General features: G+C 36.6%; 1 protein-coding gene across 1 annotated transcript in view; it reads right to left on the reverse strand.

Annotated features, from left to right (window-relative positions):
• The window catches only part of ANO3 (anoctamin 3), a 272,413-nt gene that overhangs the window by 33,610 nt on the left and 221,821 nt on the right, over positions 1 to 16,982 (reverse strand). Inside the window, exons 15-18 of the mRNA XM_078058286.1 lie at positions 13,167 to 13,249; positions 12,598 to 12,738; positions 11,915 to 12,079; positions 585 to 621 (exon numbers count right to left, since the gene is read on the reverse strand). Coding sequence (XP_077914412.1) covers positions 585 to 621; positions 11,915 to 12,079; positions 12,598 to 12,738; positions 13,167 to 13,249 — 426 coding nt within the window. The remainder of the gene's footprint in view (positions 1 to 584; positions 622 to 11,914; positions 12,080 to 12,597; positions 12,739 to 13,166; positions 13,250 to 16,982) is intronic.

Below are 16,982 nucleotides of genomic sequence, written 5' to 3' on the forward strand. Positions count from 1 at the left end.
TTATAAATTTATTTTTAAAAAAGATTTTATTTATTTGAGAGAGAGAGAGAAAGAGAGAGAGACAGCACAGCAGGAGGTGCAGGGGGAGAGGGCGAGAATTTCAAGCAGACTCCATGCTGAGCAGGGAGCCCTATGTGGGGCTTGATCCAAGGACCCTGAGATCATGACCTGAGCTGACACTCAGGAACACATAACTGACTGTGCCACTCAGGCACCCCTTAATTATAAATTTCTTAACACTCTTTTGTCTTTTAAATTATGTACATGTAGTACAATATTTTGATAAAAATAAAAATTGGGGGAAAAACCCAAAGAACTGAAAAGGTAGGGGGAGAAAAGCACTCCCATGTAGGGAGAGCTAGGTTTGCTAATAATTTCAAGGAAGGAGATTCTGTAGCTACATGCACCGCCTCTCTATAGTTATGTAATTTGCTCCGACTTCCCATGCATGTCTTTCATTTTGATTGACAATTTACATAACTGAAGTTGACATTAAAAATGCTAGAGTACATAAAGCAACTACAGACTGATATGCCCATATGTTATTCTTTTACTAAGGAGTGAAGTAAAAACGAAGGGCTTACCTAAGTTGGTGAGAAGGTAAGCAATTTTTTCATAAGCCTGTAATGAGAGAACAAATAGTGAATGTTATTCTTTCCTCTAGAAAAGGCTGCTATTTACACTATTCAAGGAAATACCTAACGTGTATTCTACAAAGTGGCTACATTTTCAATTAAGCAGAACATGTTTTAAACCTTACTATGTGGTGCTTTACATATATATACAAACTAAATGCATGTGATATAAACATGTTATAAATATATAGAGAGAGAGACACACTTGATTTCTGTAAGAGTAAGTCTTTTGGGATAGCTATCTTTATTTCCATTTTACAAATCAAGGAAATTGGACTTTAAAAAACAAAATTTTTTTGTAACAAAAGTCATTCAACTAATCAATGGCTGACATTGGATTTGATCACTAAATTATATGTACTTTTTACTATGCTGGAAGGATGAGTGAAAGTCTGAATTCTTTACTATTGACAAAGAATTTTCCAAACTAAGAGGAACATAGTGTGATAGTTTGCATTCCTAAAGAACAACACTGGTTTGGTGGTTATTTAAAACAAGGCTGGTTAAGTCAAATCTGTTGAATCGGTAAGGCAGTCACATGCATGATAGTTTTATGGTGAAATTTTTCACATTCTGCCACCTTCTCCCCTGCCCCTACTACTCAACCCACCACTCATACAGACTTAAGAAAAAGAAACATATTTCACAAAATTCCAAGTAAACCTAGTTGGGAAAACAAATTTGTTACAGACAGAAGGATAGTATGTGTTTGTGGGTATATATGTGTGCATGTAAATATAACTAACCCCACAATTCAACAAGTTATTCTTTATATTACAAATTCCAGTAACTCTGCCTGTTGGCATGCAAAATTAAAAGTAGGTATCTGGACACTCTAAAAGTCGTTCACCTTCTTTCAATAGAACTATTATGATTATTCATCTTAGCCATGATTTAAACCTACCTCTTCCTCTAAAGAGTTATCTTGAGACAGAAAGATTATATTGAATATAAAGTCTCATTCTACCTCTTATGCAGTTTGTTGTTGCTATTTTTATTTTTAATGATACACACAAACTGCCATTTTCTAATTTTAGAACAAGATTACCTTGAATTCATGAGCACCAAAACTGTCTTGATTGTAACATGTTCTTTTCCATGCCCTATTTGTTAAGTAAGATGATTATAGAAGGGTCTCCAAGGAGTATAATAGGATAGGTCAACAAATCAACAAATAGTACTTGAGCAGTACTGTACTTCTAGCACCAAATTGAGTGCCCTCATGGGGAATGAAAAAAAAGTTTTACTTAAATAACTGCCATTTCAACTATTTAGCTGGTGGCAAGCAGTTGCTTTATATATACTATTATTTAATTTAGTCCCTACAACAATTTTATCACGTAGGTATAATTATCCCCATTTTACAGAACAGGAAACCATTGTTTAGAACGTCAGGTACCTTGCCAAAGGTAACACTACTAAACTAGTAGCAAAGTCAGGATTTGCTATCATGGCTCTCTTATACCATTTATGCTATGCCTTGTCACAGAAACCATTTCAAATTTTTGTCCTAATTCTTAGCACATAGAACCTGTCTGCATGCCTGTGATGGAAATATCTACAGCTGATGCTCCAGTGGATTACAATATCCTTTGGAACAATGTTATAAATCACACAAAAAAATGCTGTATCACCCCTGGAAATATTGTTCTTGGGAAACTTTCTGGGGGACTTGAGAATCTGCATCATCTAAAGCTCAGATACTAGCTAACTGGCACCACCATGATGATGATGAGCTACAAAATCAACCCATGCAGATTGACTTGTTAACTCTCAAACCACAAAATGCAGCAAGAAACCGTAATTTAGGTATATCCACTGTATGGTGTATGACAGCAATCATGGGCTGTGTGTGTGTGTGTTTGTGTGTGTGTGTGTAAGGTGGGAAATGGATATGTATTTGAGGGAGGAGAGAATAAGGGGGGGCAGTTCAGGGACAGTTGTGGTCACTACACTATGTACATTATATAACTATATATCTATATATCTATCTATATATATATATATCATGTTGGGGAACCTATGCTTTTTTTAAAAAGATTTTTATTTATTTATTCATGAGAGACAGAAAGAGAGAGAGGCAGAGGCGGAGGGAGAAGGGACTCGATCCCAGGACCCTGGGATCATGACCTGAACCGAAGGCAGACGCTCAACCTACTGAGCCACCCAGGCGCCTGGAACCTATACTTTTAAACATCACTCACTAGTGCATTTAGTAAGCTGAAATTCTTAGTCATATGTATTAATTATGCAAAAATATTCATTTGGACTTTCTAATGGGCCACATAGTGAACAGACAGACATAGTCTCTACTTTAATGGAACTTAAATTCCAGTGGTTAGAGACAAATGACAATTATGTAATTGGTCAGAAAAGGGAAAATACAGCCGGCTGTTGTGCATAGAGAAGGGTGGGGGGCACAGAGTATTTATTTTATAGTGTGGTCAGAAAAGCCTCTCTGAGAGGGTAGCATTTGAGCATAGAGATGGAAATAAATCACTAATGTGAAAAAGTTCAGAACCAGCATGGAGTACTTCATTCAAATGTAGTTAGAGCTGCTTTTATTTTTTTGGCTATAGGGTACACATGGTACAGGGGGTTTAAAAATGAGAAGCAGGAAGAGGAGGGGAGCCTGGGTGGCTGAGCTGGTTAAGCGTTTGCCTTCGGCTCAGGTCATGATCTCATGGTCCTGGGATCGAGCCCCACATGAGGCTCCTCGCTCAGTGGGGAGTCTGCTTCTCCCTCTGCCCCGCCCCCAGTGCTCTCTCACTCAAATAAATAAAATCTTTGAAAAAAATGAAAGAGGAATACCAAAAGGAGTTCATTCTTTTTTTTTTTTTTTTCAATTCATTTTAGAGAGCGGATGAGAGGCAGAAGGAGAGAATTATCAAGCAGACTCCCAGCTGAGCATGGAGCCCAACGCCAGCTGGAGCTCACTACCCATGAGATCAAGACCTGAGCTGAAACCAAGAGTCAGATGCTTAACCAACTGAGCCAGCCAGGTGTCCCATGAGTTCATTTTTTTGTTGACAATGTTGAAGTGGTTTAATTGGCTTAATCCCTGATATTTCAAACTACAAGTGTACTTCTGTGATGTTTCTATTTTTTTCTTTAAAATTACATGGTAATCATGAGACCAGACAGCTGTCATGCTTTTGTAACCTATTCTTTAATTATTAAGGTTTGATTGTCAAGCAACAGGAATATACATTTTTGGAATAATTGTGTATTTTTAAATTTCATTAAAATCTTGGAAATATCACCTGACATTAACCATGCTGTTTATGGCACCTTTAAGTAGTATAGCATTTTCAGGGGCAGCAACATAAAGGAAAAAACGTATGGGATTAGTGAAGAGTAATTCCTGCTTTCAAATTCTGTAGAATTTCAGCTATATGTCTAGCAAGAGGTGTTAAACAAAGTGAAGTTTTAATCATTGTTAAATTTCTTGCGATTTATCTTTGAAAATGTAATTTCTGATCTTGTCTGTGTATCAAATTTACCTCAGATCTCTTAAATCAGTAATTTCCTAATGCTATTTTAGGGACTGACTGGATCAGAATCACTTGGAGGATATTTTTGAATGTTTTGTTTTATATACAGATTTCCCAGCTCCACAAAGGAGATTCTGAATGGGGACTCAGGGGTCTCTAGTTTTTCAAGTGTTCCAGGTGATTTGAAGCATATTAAGTACAGGAAACAATCTTTAAGTTACTTTCATGATCTGTAAAATAGACTTGTAATCAAATTTTCATTATTTTCACCCATATTTTTTATCCCAAGTTGAGTATTTATTTAGGGATACCATGATCCATTTGTTTTGAAAGCTTAGAGGATGCATATTCTTTAAGTATTAGTTTAAATATCACAAGTGCTGCAAATGTGAAAGACACTGAAAATAGAATTCCATCAACAAAAATAATTTTGAACAATTATTCAAGAGGCTAAGATCTTTGCAATGTGAATAATATTCAAGATGCTAGGAAACTTGGAGAATAAAATATTTAAAATTTATTTGAAGAATATATTCTAAATGTCTTTTAGGCATAGGCAAAGACCTGGGGACACAAAAGTGAGGAGGCCCTGCTGTCAGGAGCTTACACCCTGGGAGTGGGAGACAAGGCATGCCCCAAGCACTGTAACAAAGAGCATTCACAAGACGGAGTGTTTAATTCCATCAGGGGAGTGCGATAAGAAGGAAGACTAGGCATGTCCAAGCACCTTGTGAGAAGAATAAACACAAAGAAGAGATTATTCGATTTTACATATGGGATCGAGAAAAAACTTCATGGAGCAAGTGATCCTTTACTGGAATTTTCGAAGATAAAGAAATAGCCTCCAAGGAGATAAAAGGAAAAAAGGCAAATAGAGAAAGCACTATGGACCAAGACAGAGCTGTGAAAAAGCAGGATGCCAGGGAGCAAGCAAAAGGGACTTTATAGGCTGGAGTACGGTGTGTGAGAGGGAGGGAGGGAGATCCAACTTTAAACAAGACAAGAAAGGAAATCTGGCTTTAAATAACAGGAGGCCTCCGTGCCTTGCTAATGAATTTAGAATTTATACCAGAGGCAACTGGAACCCGTTAAGCACTTTCAAGTACAAAATAAAATGATCAAATCTGTGATTTAGAAAGATCCTTCTTTTTTAAAAAAATATTTATTTATTTATCATAGAGAGAGAGAGCAGAAGCAGGAGGGGCAGAGGGAGACGGAGAGAGTCTCAAGCAGACTCCCCACTGAGCATGGAGCCCAACTGGGGGCTTGATCCCATGACCCTGAGATCATGACCTGGGCCCAGATCAAAAGTCAGATGCTTAACCCACTGAGCCACCCAGGTGCCCCAGAAAGATGCTTCTAAGAGCAGTGTGCAAGGGAGATGAGAAGAGTTGAAAAAGACAGGAAGACTCACCAGTTAGAAGGCTATTGCAATGGTCCAAGCTAGAAATGTTAAGTAGCTGAACTAAAGAAGTAGAAGTGAAATGATGAGTAGGGAATAGATAAGAGAGATGTTATAGAAGCAAAATTCACAACAATCACTGATGTGATGAAAGAGACAAAAGAAATGAATGAATGATGTAAAATTTCTGGCTGTGTACTTTAAATATTTAAAGTTCCTGATTTAAAAAAGCGTTTGACTAATTGAAACTATTTTGCCATGCCTAAATGTCATAATTTCATGCATATGGATTACAGCTGAAAAGCCTATTAGATTAATAGAATATTTTGACTGAGGCCAAACCCTCATTTGGAGAATATGGTAGCACAGGGATCACAAAGTCTGCTATTAAGAAACAAAAAGCACATTTTTATGTGCTGAAAATAATGAGAGGTAGCATTTGGTATTCTAGGTCAATCATTTTGGTGGTATAATTTTTTTAAAGACTTGGCATATTGATATTAATAGTTTTAATCTATGTTTATCTGATTAAGACCTTAAATTAATCCTGTGGGTTCAGGTAAACCAGACGGGCTGTTTAATAATCTGTGACATGCCGGGGCACCTGGGTGGCTCAGTCGTTAAGTGTCTGCCTTCGGCTCAGGTCATGATCCCAGGGTCCTGGGATCGAGCCTCGCATTGGGCTCCCTGCTCGGCGGAGAGCCTGCTTCTCCCTCTCCCACTCCCCCTGCTTGTGTTCCTTCTCTCGCTGTGTCTCTCTCTCTGTCAAATAAATAAATAAAATCTTTAAAAAAAAAAAATCTGTGACATGCCTTAACATCCTGAGTAGTAAGGGAATATATAAATTCAGAAGGGCATTAAGGTTTTACACTGATTATATCTGAGGAATATAACATTCTTTTCACATTTGTTGAGTTGGCTGTGTAGTTCACTTCATTTATGCTAAAATCCATTTAAGATTCTTTTCCTAAATTAGTTGCAAGGGCAGAGAAGTTTTGTGGCTGATTCTACTTTCAACAATCTCTAAATCTTTATGTCAAAATTCCCAACAAGTAGAAATAAACATTTAGAGAAAAGAAAGTCAGTCTTATCTTCTATCAGGAACAACAGATGAGTTATAGCACTAGGCAGTTACATGGGCTCTTTTATTTAATTAAGTAGAGGTAGTGGGATTTTGAGGACCTCAAAAGATTGTTTTTATGACAAAAATAATACTATCCTCATCTGCTTCCAGAGGTCTTATTTCTACAATTGGGAGATTCACTCCATCTAGTTCAGCCTTTGTTTTCTGTAAAAAGCAGTACTTTGGAAGAAGGACTATATTGATCCTCATTAAATATACAGACTTAGTGAGAGGAAGCTGTATCTGAAGCTTATGAGAGAGAAGACTGTACGAATGTGGGTTCACTGTGATTCTAGGGAAGGGGTGGTAACTGAGGATGGGGGTTGGAAATGAGGCAGAGTCAGAGTTTAAGGGACTGGTGATTAAGAAGCAACTGGAATAATATGAAATTGGAATCTGGTACACCAAGGGAAACTTCAGCCAAATTTCAATTTTTTGCATTATCAGTGAAAATGAAAAGAATCCTTTGGTAAGGAAAATGTATGAAGGTGAAAGCTCCTGTTTTATTTAGTTACAGGTTCTGATCATGACATGTTCTTCAGCTTAAGTGAAAAGACAGCTATTTCCCTGGGTAGGAACCAAGGATTGAATCCTGGACCTGGAGGTTCTGTTCCCAGAGTTGTCATGCTTGCCTTCCCAAGCAAAAGTTAATTAAAACACATTTAATTTCTTTATTTTCCCTATGAAATACTTTCCATCTTCAAAAATATTACGCTAGTTCATAATTCACTTAAGATTTTTTGAAGATCAGGAGTTCTTTGGAACAAATTGTCAAACCCAGGAGCACAGGGTACTCTTTTGAAGACACTAATAATTGATAGTGAGGGGAAAAAATAGACATGAAACCATTAACACTGATTACCTCCAATGGGTACAATTAGTTTATGATAGGAAGGGACATGAGTGGCATTTTGGGTAGAAAACAGTGACTTTTCTTAATATTTTTAATGTTTTCATACTGTCGGTGCTTTATATAATAACAATGTATTGATTTAATGCAAAACTAAAAAAGATAAAAATAGTAAATTTCAGAAAGAAGAAAATACATTAAAAAAACAAGACTACTGAAAATTAGCACGATGGTATGATTTTTGCAAGAACTAATTAAATATTTCAAATTTTCTTATATTTTAGACATAAATTTGATCAAAAGACATAAACAACATCTTAGATGTGATTCTCTTTCTACAGACAACTCTGAGTATTTAAAAATTTATGAATGGGCAATAGGTAACAGTTAAAGAAAAAAGAATGAAGAAATTATAAATAAATGCAGATGTGGTCTGAAGAATTCAGACCAAAGAAAAGATCATTGGCATTTTGATAACTGGGACTGAAGGTTAATAAATAAATTCTATGATTTAAAGATGAAGAGAAAGGGAAAAAAATAAAGAAAATGTTGGTATTTTGCAAGAAAGAGAATAGGAGGCTTTTAAAGAGAAATAATTTTTAAAAACTGAAGAGAAGCAAATAGGAAAAAGGTTAACACTTATTAAGCACCATTTATTTGTTAGAGGACCTCATTTAATCTTTCAATACCCCTATGCATTAGTTTTATCACCCTCATATGAAAGATAAAAAAAATTAAAACTCAAAGATATTATATGGTATTGCCAGGATCACACAGATCAAGAGCAAATCTTTGCCTGCGTCCAATGTCCACTGCTTTTTTTTTTTTTTTTAGATTTTATTTATTTATTTATTTATTTGACAGAGAGAGAGAGATAGCGAGAGCCGGAACACAAGCAGGGGGAGTGGGAGAGGGAGAAGCAGGCTTCCCGCGGAGCAGGGAGCCCGATGTGGGGCTCGATCCCAGGACCCTGGGATCATGACCTGAGCCTAAGGCAGACGCTTAACGACTGAGCCACCCAGACGCCCTGTCCACTGCTTTTTATCAGGACATTAAGTTGAGCAACTGGCACCACAAAGTGATGAGAGCCTGGGCAGTATTAAGAGGGCAGGGGAAGGGAGGGGGCGCACATAGGAATAGTGTGTGTGTGTGTGCGCGCGCGCGCGCGCGTGTGTGTGTGCGCGCGCCTGCACGAGTTCGGGAATGCTGCTTGCCCACTGATAAACCTTTTCTCTACTTGGTGAAAGACCAAATTTAAAAAGTGAGCCAAAATTGCCACCTTGGTGACTGTGGTTATATGGCTGACTCATATATAAAGTAAAAATAAAGTACATTCCATTTCTAATTTATTCCAAACTTTGTATCATGGTAGAATGTTTTAAAAGTAAAGGTTATTTTTTTCTGATTATAAATCAAAGTCTGCATATAGAGATAAATATTTGAGAGAACCCAAAAAAGTTACATTAAATCAAATAGTATCCCTCTACTGAGAGATAACCACTGTTAACATTTTATTGTTACTCCTTATAGTTTCAAAACGCAGATGTGTTGCAATGGGAATCAAGTGTAGTTATATATCTTTTTTATGTAACTGCATGTCATGTCCTTAAATAATATTAGAATAGCATTTTAATTGGGTACATGATGCTCCATTATATAGAATTTGAATTAATATTCTCTTATATTTGTTCATTTAGGGGGTCTCTCACCAATTTTTACTACTCTAAGTAATAATACAATAAAAATCCTATCCTTCTACACAAATCTTGGACTGCCATCCCTGATTTCTTTAAAATATCAGAAATTAATATCAAATGTTTACCTTTTACTAGTTTTAAATGGTATATGGACTTATTGTAAAAAATTTGAAAATGCAAACTACATGTTTAATATGTAAAGAAAAGAAATCACCTATACTTTGCAGAGATAACTCCTGATAACATTTTTTTAATTTTTTAAAAAAGATTTTATGTATTTATTTATTTGAGAGACAGAACATGCAAGCAGGGGACAGGGGAGGGGCAGAGGGAGAGGGACAAGGAGACTCCATGCTGAGTGTAGAGCTCCTGATGATAACATTTTTCTATGTACTTGGGATTTTTACCTGTGTAGCTATAATTGCTCTTTAGTTTGATTTTTGATACTATCTTTATCAGATATATTTTTAAAATAAAATATATTTAAAAATATATACTTTATATTATATTTTATATTAATATATTATATTAATAATAATAATAGTATATTGGCTCCCCACTGCCTATAAGAAAAAAAAATGATGTCCAAATTCTTTACATGGTATCCCAGATCTCCACAGTGAGGCACTAATTTACTTTTCTAATCTCTTTTTCCTCATTCTCCCATAAATTTATGTTTTATAGACACTCCTCACCATTTCCTTAGGACAAAGAACATGCACTTCTGTGGTTCTGTACATTTTCGTGTTAAATTTCCTCAAATGACAGTCCACTTTCTGCTCTTTCTTGGCTCATCAGAGTAAGTACCCTCTCCTCTTTGCTTTGAGTCTTCCGATACATCATCACAACTCCCCCTCCCCATTTCACATACAATTGATAGCTTCTTTCCTGTTTTACTCAGAGTATTTTGTGCTTCAACTATGATGCATTCATTCCTCATTGTGTCCTATGTCTCCACTAGACTATAAGATCCTAGATAGCAGGACTATGACCAGTCATTTTTATGTCAACCAGCTGACTATGGATAAGAAATTGAGTCCATTTAAGATCAGACTGGTTGATTGCTATTGTTACCTAGAAATAAACACATCAACTATTTAGCCTCCTTTCCTCAGATAATGAAGCCAACCTCAATAACCTCTGTTTACTGGAAAATTGTCATAAACAATTGATTTTGTTAGAAACAAGATCTTTCACAATCTACCAGAAGAGTATAACCATAAAATATAAAAATCTACAATATCTATTCTGTGAATGGCTCCCCCGTCAATGTGGTGACTTTGTGTAATGTGCAACCTTACACACACTACCAGCCATGCCGGCCCATCCTTGTATTATGTTTTTTCAATGTTTCTTATTTACTTTAATCTATGAGTCAAGGACATAAATTTAAAATATTGTGTGGTTTATTTGGAGATACTGCAAACGGTAGTTTCCTTCTACAAAGCAAAACAAATCTGAAGAAAGCAGAATCCAGTAGGAGATATTAACTATCATCCTTGCATTAAAACATTTACCACAGTGACTTTTCACTTTTCTGATTATTTTAAATGGTCCTAGCCCTCTCCAGGCTAAATGTGTAACAGCAGTGTCAATCCACATATAGACCCAAATGCACATTACTCGTACATAATATAAACATCATTATTTGTGTATTGCTTAGCTATCTTCAGACATTATTGCATGATGTAAATATACCAGCATTAACACTTAGTATATGTATGATTTGGGGAAAGTTATTTAAGCTCTCCAGATCCATTTCCTTACTTACATAATCGAGAGAATACTGGCCTTGTGGCATTGTTGGAAGAATTAAAGGAAAGAGATTATTACCCTAAATGTGCCAATCAATGCCTCCTGTCTTCAGAGAAAATAGGACCCCACCCATAGACCTTGCTGAAGATGTGGGCCTATGTAGACACAATAATGCCCTCTCAGCCCTAGAGTTCATGAGTCAATCAGTGTATGTGATCAGAAGCTCTCTCTGAAAAATTAGTACATTGAAATACTGGATGATCTCAGTTAAATAGCCTATAGAAACCAACATGGTTGCATAGTTAGAACCAAAGAAGATAACAAAATCATTACAATACCACAGCATGAAAGAAAGATGGGTCATGGTTAAGCAAAGACAGACATTTCCTGATAGAACAGAGCAGACATGCAAACGGAAGGTGCTGAAAAAGGAAGGAAGGAAGGAAGGAAGGGAGGGAAGGAGGAAGGGAGGGAGGGGGGAAGGAAGGAGAAAAATGCTTAGACCCAGAGAAAGAAAAATGGAGTAGCTGTCTATTTTCTATTCCACATGAGGCCTTAGAAGTAACAAGCCTTCTATTTCAAACAGATTTTCCTATACTTTTGTAACAGATTATCCACTGAGATTCAGTTTTTTGAACCAAAAAATCCCTTATTTGAACAAAAAGAGCATAGCACCTTTTCTAGCACACACCAGACACTCAATGAGTGGAAATTTTCACTCATCAAGACAATAAACTCAAAGGACAAGGAAGACAGTACAACTGTTATTGATTTTAATTTAAAAAAACCCATCATCCAAACCACATAGATGAATTTTTTCCCACTAAACTGAGTTGCCATTGATGAGAATGTGGGTTGGGCTCATCTCGGCTTCCTGTAAATACAACCCAAGCATGGAGGAAACACAGACTCTCCTCCACCCATGCCTCTTAACCTTTTGAGACCTGTAAACACTTACAAGGTTCAGGGCCATGATGATTACAAAGTTGATACAAACAGCCGCAGCCGATGTTGCAAACTGCCAGTGCTGTTTGATGAAGTTCCACTTGAACGATGCAAACTGTTCCATGACAACCAGGCGATACACCACAACAGCAAACACTGCAGTGATCACCAGAGAGATCTACAATATGGGAGACCAGAGAAGACATCTGTCTTTTGCATAATTGACAAAACAAAAGCAATACCATAGACCAAGATACGGCCCCCCTCCCCCCCACCCCCGCCTCAGAGCTAAAGGAGTTTGCTTTTCCAAGAAAGGATACATAAATCCAATTTTTTTTCCTTTAAGGAATTGAGTTACATTAGAGTCAAAATACATGTTATAAGATTTAAACTGTTCAAATTTCCACTTTCAAGTGGAATGCTTAGTTTTAATTCATCAGGGCAACTCATATAATTTCCATTTTATCTTAGATGGTCTTTGTTTCTTCCAAAGAGTATTTATTTAAAAATATGCCCAAACTCTCTTTGTAATCACTCCATGACTTGCCGTGATTTTAATTTTGTTTAATAGTATGTATTAAATGTACTGAATTGGATATGCTTTGACCCTGAGGGTCACAAAATGAGTTGGTATCTTAGAACTTCCTTCTAAATGTGGAATTCCACAACATTCTGATATTGATGGTTGTACTTTACCATGAAGAATATTCCTGAGATAGAAACAAGAAGACGAGTGATTTTGTCTGAGGAAGGCTGATGTGGCTCAGGTTTTCCACTGATGGGATTCACTCTCTCCATCTTGTAATACTTGGCTTCAAACTGGGGACGAAGTGTTTCCTGTAAGAGAAACTAAAGTTACCTACCTATCAAAGTCATAAATTAAAAAAAAAAAAAATCATGCAATAGTTGGAACAAAATTCCTGGATTTTGGCCTACTTTTATAGCAAGTCTTGGAAAAGAAGTAACTTTTAAAAAATAAAATGCAAATTATTTTCCAAATAAACCCTAAACTATATTTTAATTAACACGATTTTCCACTAATGTAATTTTAAGAAATATCATGGCAGTGCTTTGAAAAAAATTACATTACTTCATCAACGATCTGTCTTAACTTCATGAAATAAGAAATCCTGTTAGTAAAAAAACATCAAAGGAAAACCTAATGGTGTTTAGCTGCTTCCAGCTTGGATGTTAAGGACAGTGAACAATTTTCTGCATCATATGTTATCCCAGTTTCCCTGTCTCCTGGTTTCTTAACATCTTACCTCCTCTTCTTCCCATTCAATAAGGTCCCAAGTATAAGTCAGTGTACTTCTTCTCCTTTTCCAAAACTCCAAGAAGACTGTGGCTATAGATAATATTATTATTATTATTATTATCATTATCATTATTATTATTTGCCCAACCGCATCACATTGTTTCATCATTGCTTTTCTTTTTTGGATTAATGCATTTCTACCATATTATTAAATTATTAAAATAAATTAAATTTGTTAAATTTATATAATTGGACTTTTGTTTTTCCCTCATCCTATCCTCCCTGTCTCTGTACACTGCTGTCAGCATGAACTCCTAGAGAGTAATTTTTTTTCAATGGATTAAATAAGCATAGGCCTTTGCTAGCCTGGCCCATCAAAGTGATGCTGTAAGAGAAGGTCAATATTAGTGAGGTAAATATATATTGTCCCTTTTGACGTGTATATGACTCTTTAAAATCATATAAAAGACCTAAAGAAAGACTTCTCCAGTCAGGAATGACAATAAAGACTAGATGCTACTCCTCCAGGATCAAGAGAGCAATGGGGTGGGAGAGAGAGAGAGGAAAAACACAAGGTTACCATGGTAGAAAAGAAAAAGACCAGAGAAGACACTCCTGGATGAATATTCTAGGTGAACTCAGCATGAACTAGAGAGGACTCAATGGAAAAATTAAAGAAATGCCTGAACCATTAACTGGATTTTCTGTGTAAACAGTTAAGAGAAAGATCATTTTCTTTCTAGTAAGTGGGCTTCACCTTACAGAATTCAAGACTTTGCAAACATCATTAAGACCTCACAGGTGCATTCTTAAAAACTGTGGTATCATTCATCCATCTAACCATCCATCCATCCATCCATCCATCCATCCATCCATCCATCCATTTGCTGTTCTCTTATTTTGGGCAAGGCACTCTAACCTCAGGGATCTTCTTATCTAGTAGAGAGAGACAGTCATCTAAATAAAGTTAACTTACATTGTAGTAAGAGTTATAATGAAGGAAAAATTATAGTGCAAACATAGAAACACATGCTTTTGGAAAAACACCACCACCATCACAAGCAGTATGGAGCAAAGGAGTGAGGTGTTCTTCTCAGTCTGCGTTTATTCTCTTCCTGCTTTCAATGCAAAAGAATGCCAGGGGAAGATGATTCTGAGGTTGTGTTGTCTTTTTTTATTTATAATTAGAAATCAGCCCTGATACTGGTTAGAAAATACAATGTTCATAATTACATTAACTTACATTTTTATTACACTTCAAAATGTACAAAGTGATTTCTCACATATGATTTAATTTTGTTACTTTCATAACACAAGTAGATAATGGCAGGTATTACTATCATCAGATTTTTGAAACAAAGGTATAAACTTACTGTGTCCGAAATCATATAGCCAATAAATGGCAGTCAGGACTGAAACTCTTGCTAGTTATTGTCCATACAGTCTTCATATTTTTAATTTTTCCCCCCAGGCCTACTATACGTGCTATCTATTGATTTTCTATAAAGTTTTAAGAAAGTAAATAAGGCTAAAAGAATCGAGATAGCCAAGCTCCACTGACAGGAAGATAAATGAGGTTTTCCCAATACTGGATCTGCTATAAAAAATAGTTGGCCATAATCATTGCTGCCAACAGGGAGATCTAGAACTTAAAAAATAAGTGGAACATAGAGGAAGTATATTGAAGGAAAGACACAGAGAAATAATTTATTATGGAAGGAAAACTGAAGGAAAAAAAGCATTGTGTTAAATAAGCAGCTATAACATTCAGTAATTATAAGCCTGGGACTTAAAGTCTTTCATACAGTATATGACATAGAATGTGCAATAAAATTCTAATTATCACTGATCTCAGTCAAGGTTTAAAGTTTAAATGTATCATGCAGTCATTTCTTAATTTATCATCCAGCATAAACTTTGTCTAGAAGCATCTCCCAGATAATCTAAGAAATAAAGGTAATCTTGGTTTTGTGAGCCTGAAAACTGGCTTTGGTGTAATTTTAACTTTCACAAATGTTTTTACTTTGAATTTCAATAATAAACTAGGCTTTGTGTTAAAAATCCATTCTCAGCTTGAGATATATTTATTTTATTCACAGATAATTTAAACTCTCAAGTGAATCAATATTCTCACTTTTAAAAATTTTCAGTTAGAAAGAGGGCATGTATAGTAATTTTTCAGTATGCCGGGGCACCTGGGTGGCTCAGTCATTTAGGTGATCTACTCTTAATTTCGGCTCAGGTCATGATCTTAGGGTTGTGAGATCAAGCCCTGTGTCAGGCTCTGTGCTGAGTATGGACCCTGCTTGGGATTCTCTCTCTCCCTCTCCCTCTGCCCCTTCCCACCACTCTTTCTCTTAAAAAAAAATCAGTATGCCGAACATCAAAGAAGGAGGGAAATTACCACTTACTAATCCCTGCTAAACTTAATAAAACAAAATTAATAATAGAAGTAGCTAACTTTGAAAATTAGAATAGTGGTTGCTTCTGGGGCTGTGGTAACTGGCAGGTGGCATGAGGAAACTATTGGAGGTTATGAAAATATTCTATATTTTAACAGGAGATGTGGCTATACAAGTTTATGTCATTTTCTTTTCTTTCTTTTTTTTTTGAAGATTTTATTTATTTATTTGACAGAGAGAGAGAGAGGGAACACAAGCTGAGGGAGTGGGAGAGGGAGAAGCAGGGTCCCCGCTGAGCAGGAAGCCCAATGCGGGGCTCGATCCCAGGACCCTCAGATCATGACCTGAGCCGAAGGCAGACACTTAACTGACTGAGCCACCCAGGCACCCCTGTCATTTTCAAAGGTGATCAAAATACACCTAGAATTTGTAGATTTCACTTAATGTAAACTATTCCTCAAAGACCAGATTTTAGAAAGTAAGTAATTTTGAAAATACCAAGTGATTAACATTATCAATGGACTCAATCATTACGGCAAGCTGGTAGTTTCTCCCAGGTTTACAGTAGGAGGCTCTAAGCTTGCAGTGAGGGCCTGAAAAGGAAGTGGGATGCTAGAAAGACCGTATCTCACTGCACAGCCAGTTTAGAAAAGACGCAAACCCAAATTATGAACTCGGGCAATTAGACTAGACCTGAAGAGTCGGCTGAGCATCAAGGAGGTTTGCGCAGTACCCTGACACAAATATATCAAGTAGCCATGGAAAGAAGAAGGGGTTTTTACATATGCCAAGACCTGAGAAAAAGAGCAAAGCAGAAGCACCCAGTGGAAGTGACCTCAAGGTCGTCTCAGGTAGGTAGGTACACATGTGGCCTAATAGAAATACAGTAGGAAAGGCTGAGCCTTACTCTAAACTACTAAGTGCTCAGTCCATCTAAACACATTCAAATTCCAATAAAACACAATCAAATAAACCACCACATTGCCCTGAGTCATCAGCAAGATTTGTCCCACTGGCTCACATTTTGCCCCATAGACCAAAGAGCAGGCTCTAAATGATAGAAATGTGAGATGGAGAGGCTAAACGCTTTACAGCCTCTGTTCAGCGACTTTGTTCTTCCAGAAGCATTCTCTGAACTTGACCCCTTTCTGGATAGCAAAGGATGAGAAAAGGGGTTGAGTTGACATCCAGTTCAAGACTGAAGAATGGGAATAAGAATTTCAAGAACAGGCAGGCATCTTTGAAGGACTCCATGAATCAGTGACTTTAAAAAAATTATATTATAAGCCATGAAAGTGACAAGCAATCATTAGTCATTTTATTGTAATTGGTGGGGAAAGGTTTGGCATGAACTAACGTGGAAGGACTAAGGAATGAAGGCTCAGAATGAGCAGGGTGACAGAGACCAGGTGATGGTAAAG

This window comes from Halichoerus grypus, chromosome 11 (genome assembly GCF_964656455.1).
Source record: "Halichoerus grypus chromosome 11, mHalGry1.hap1.1, whole genome shotgun sequence".
NCBI lineage: Eukaryota > Metazoa > Chordata > Mammalia > Carnivora > Phocidae > Halichoerus > Halichoerus grypus.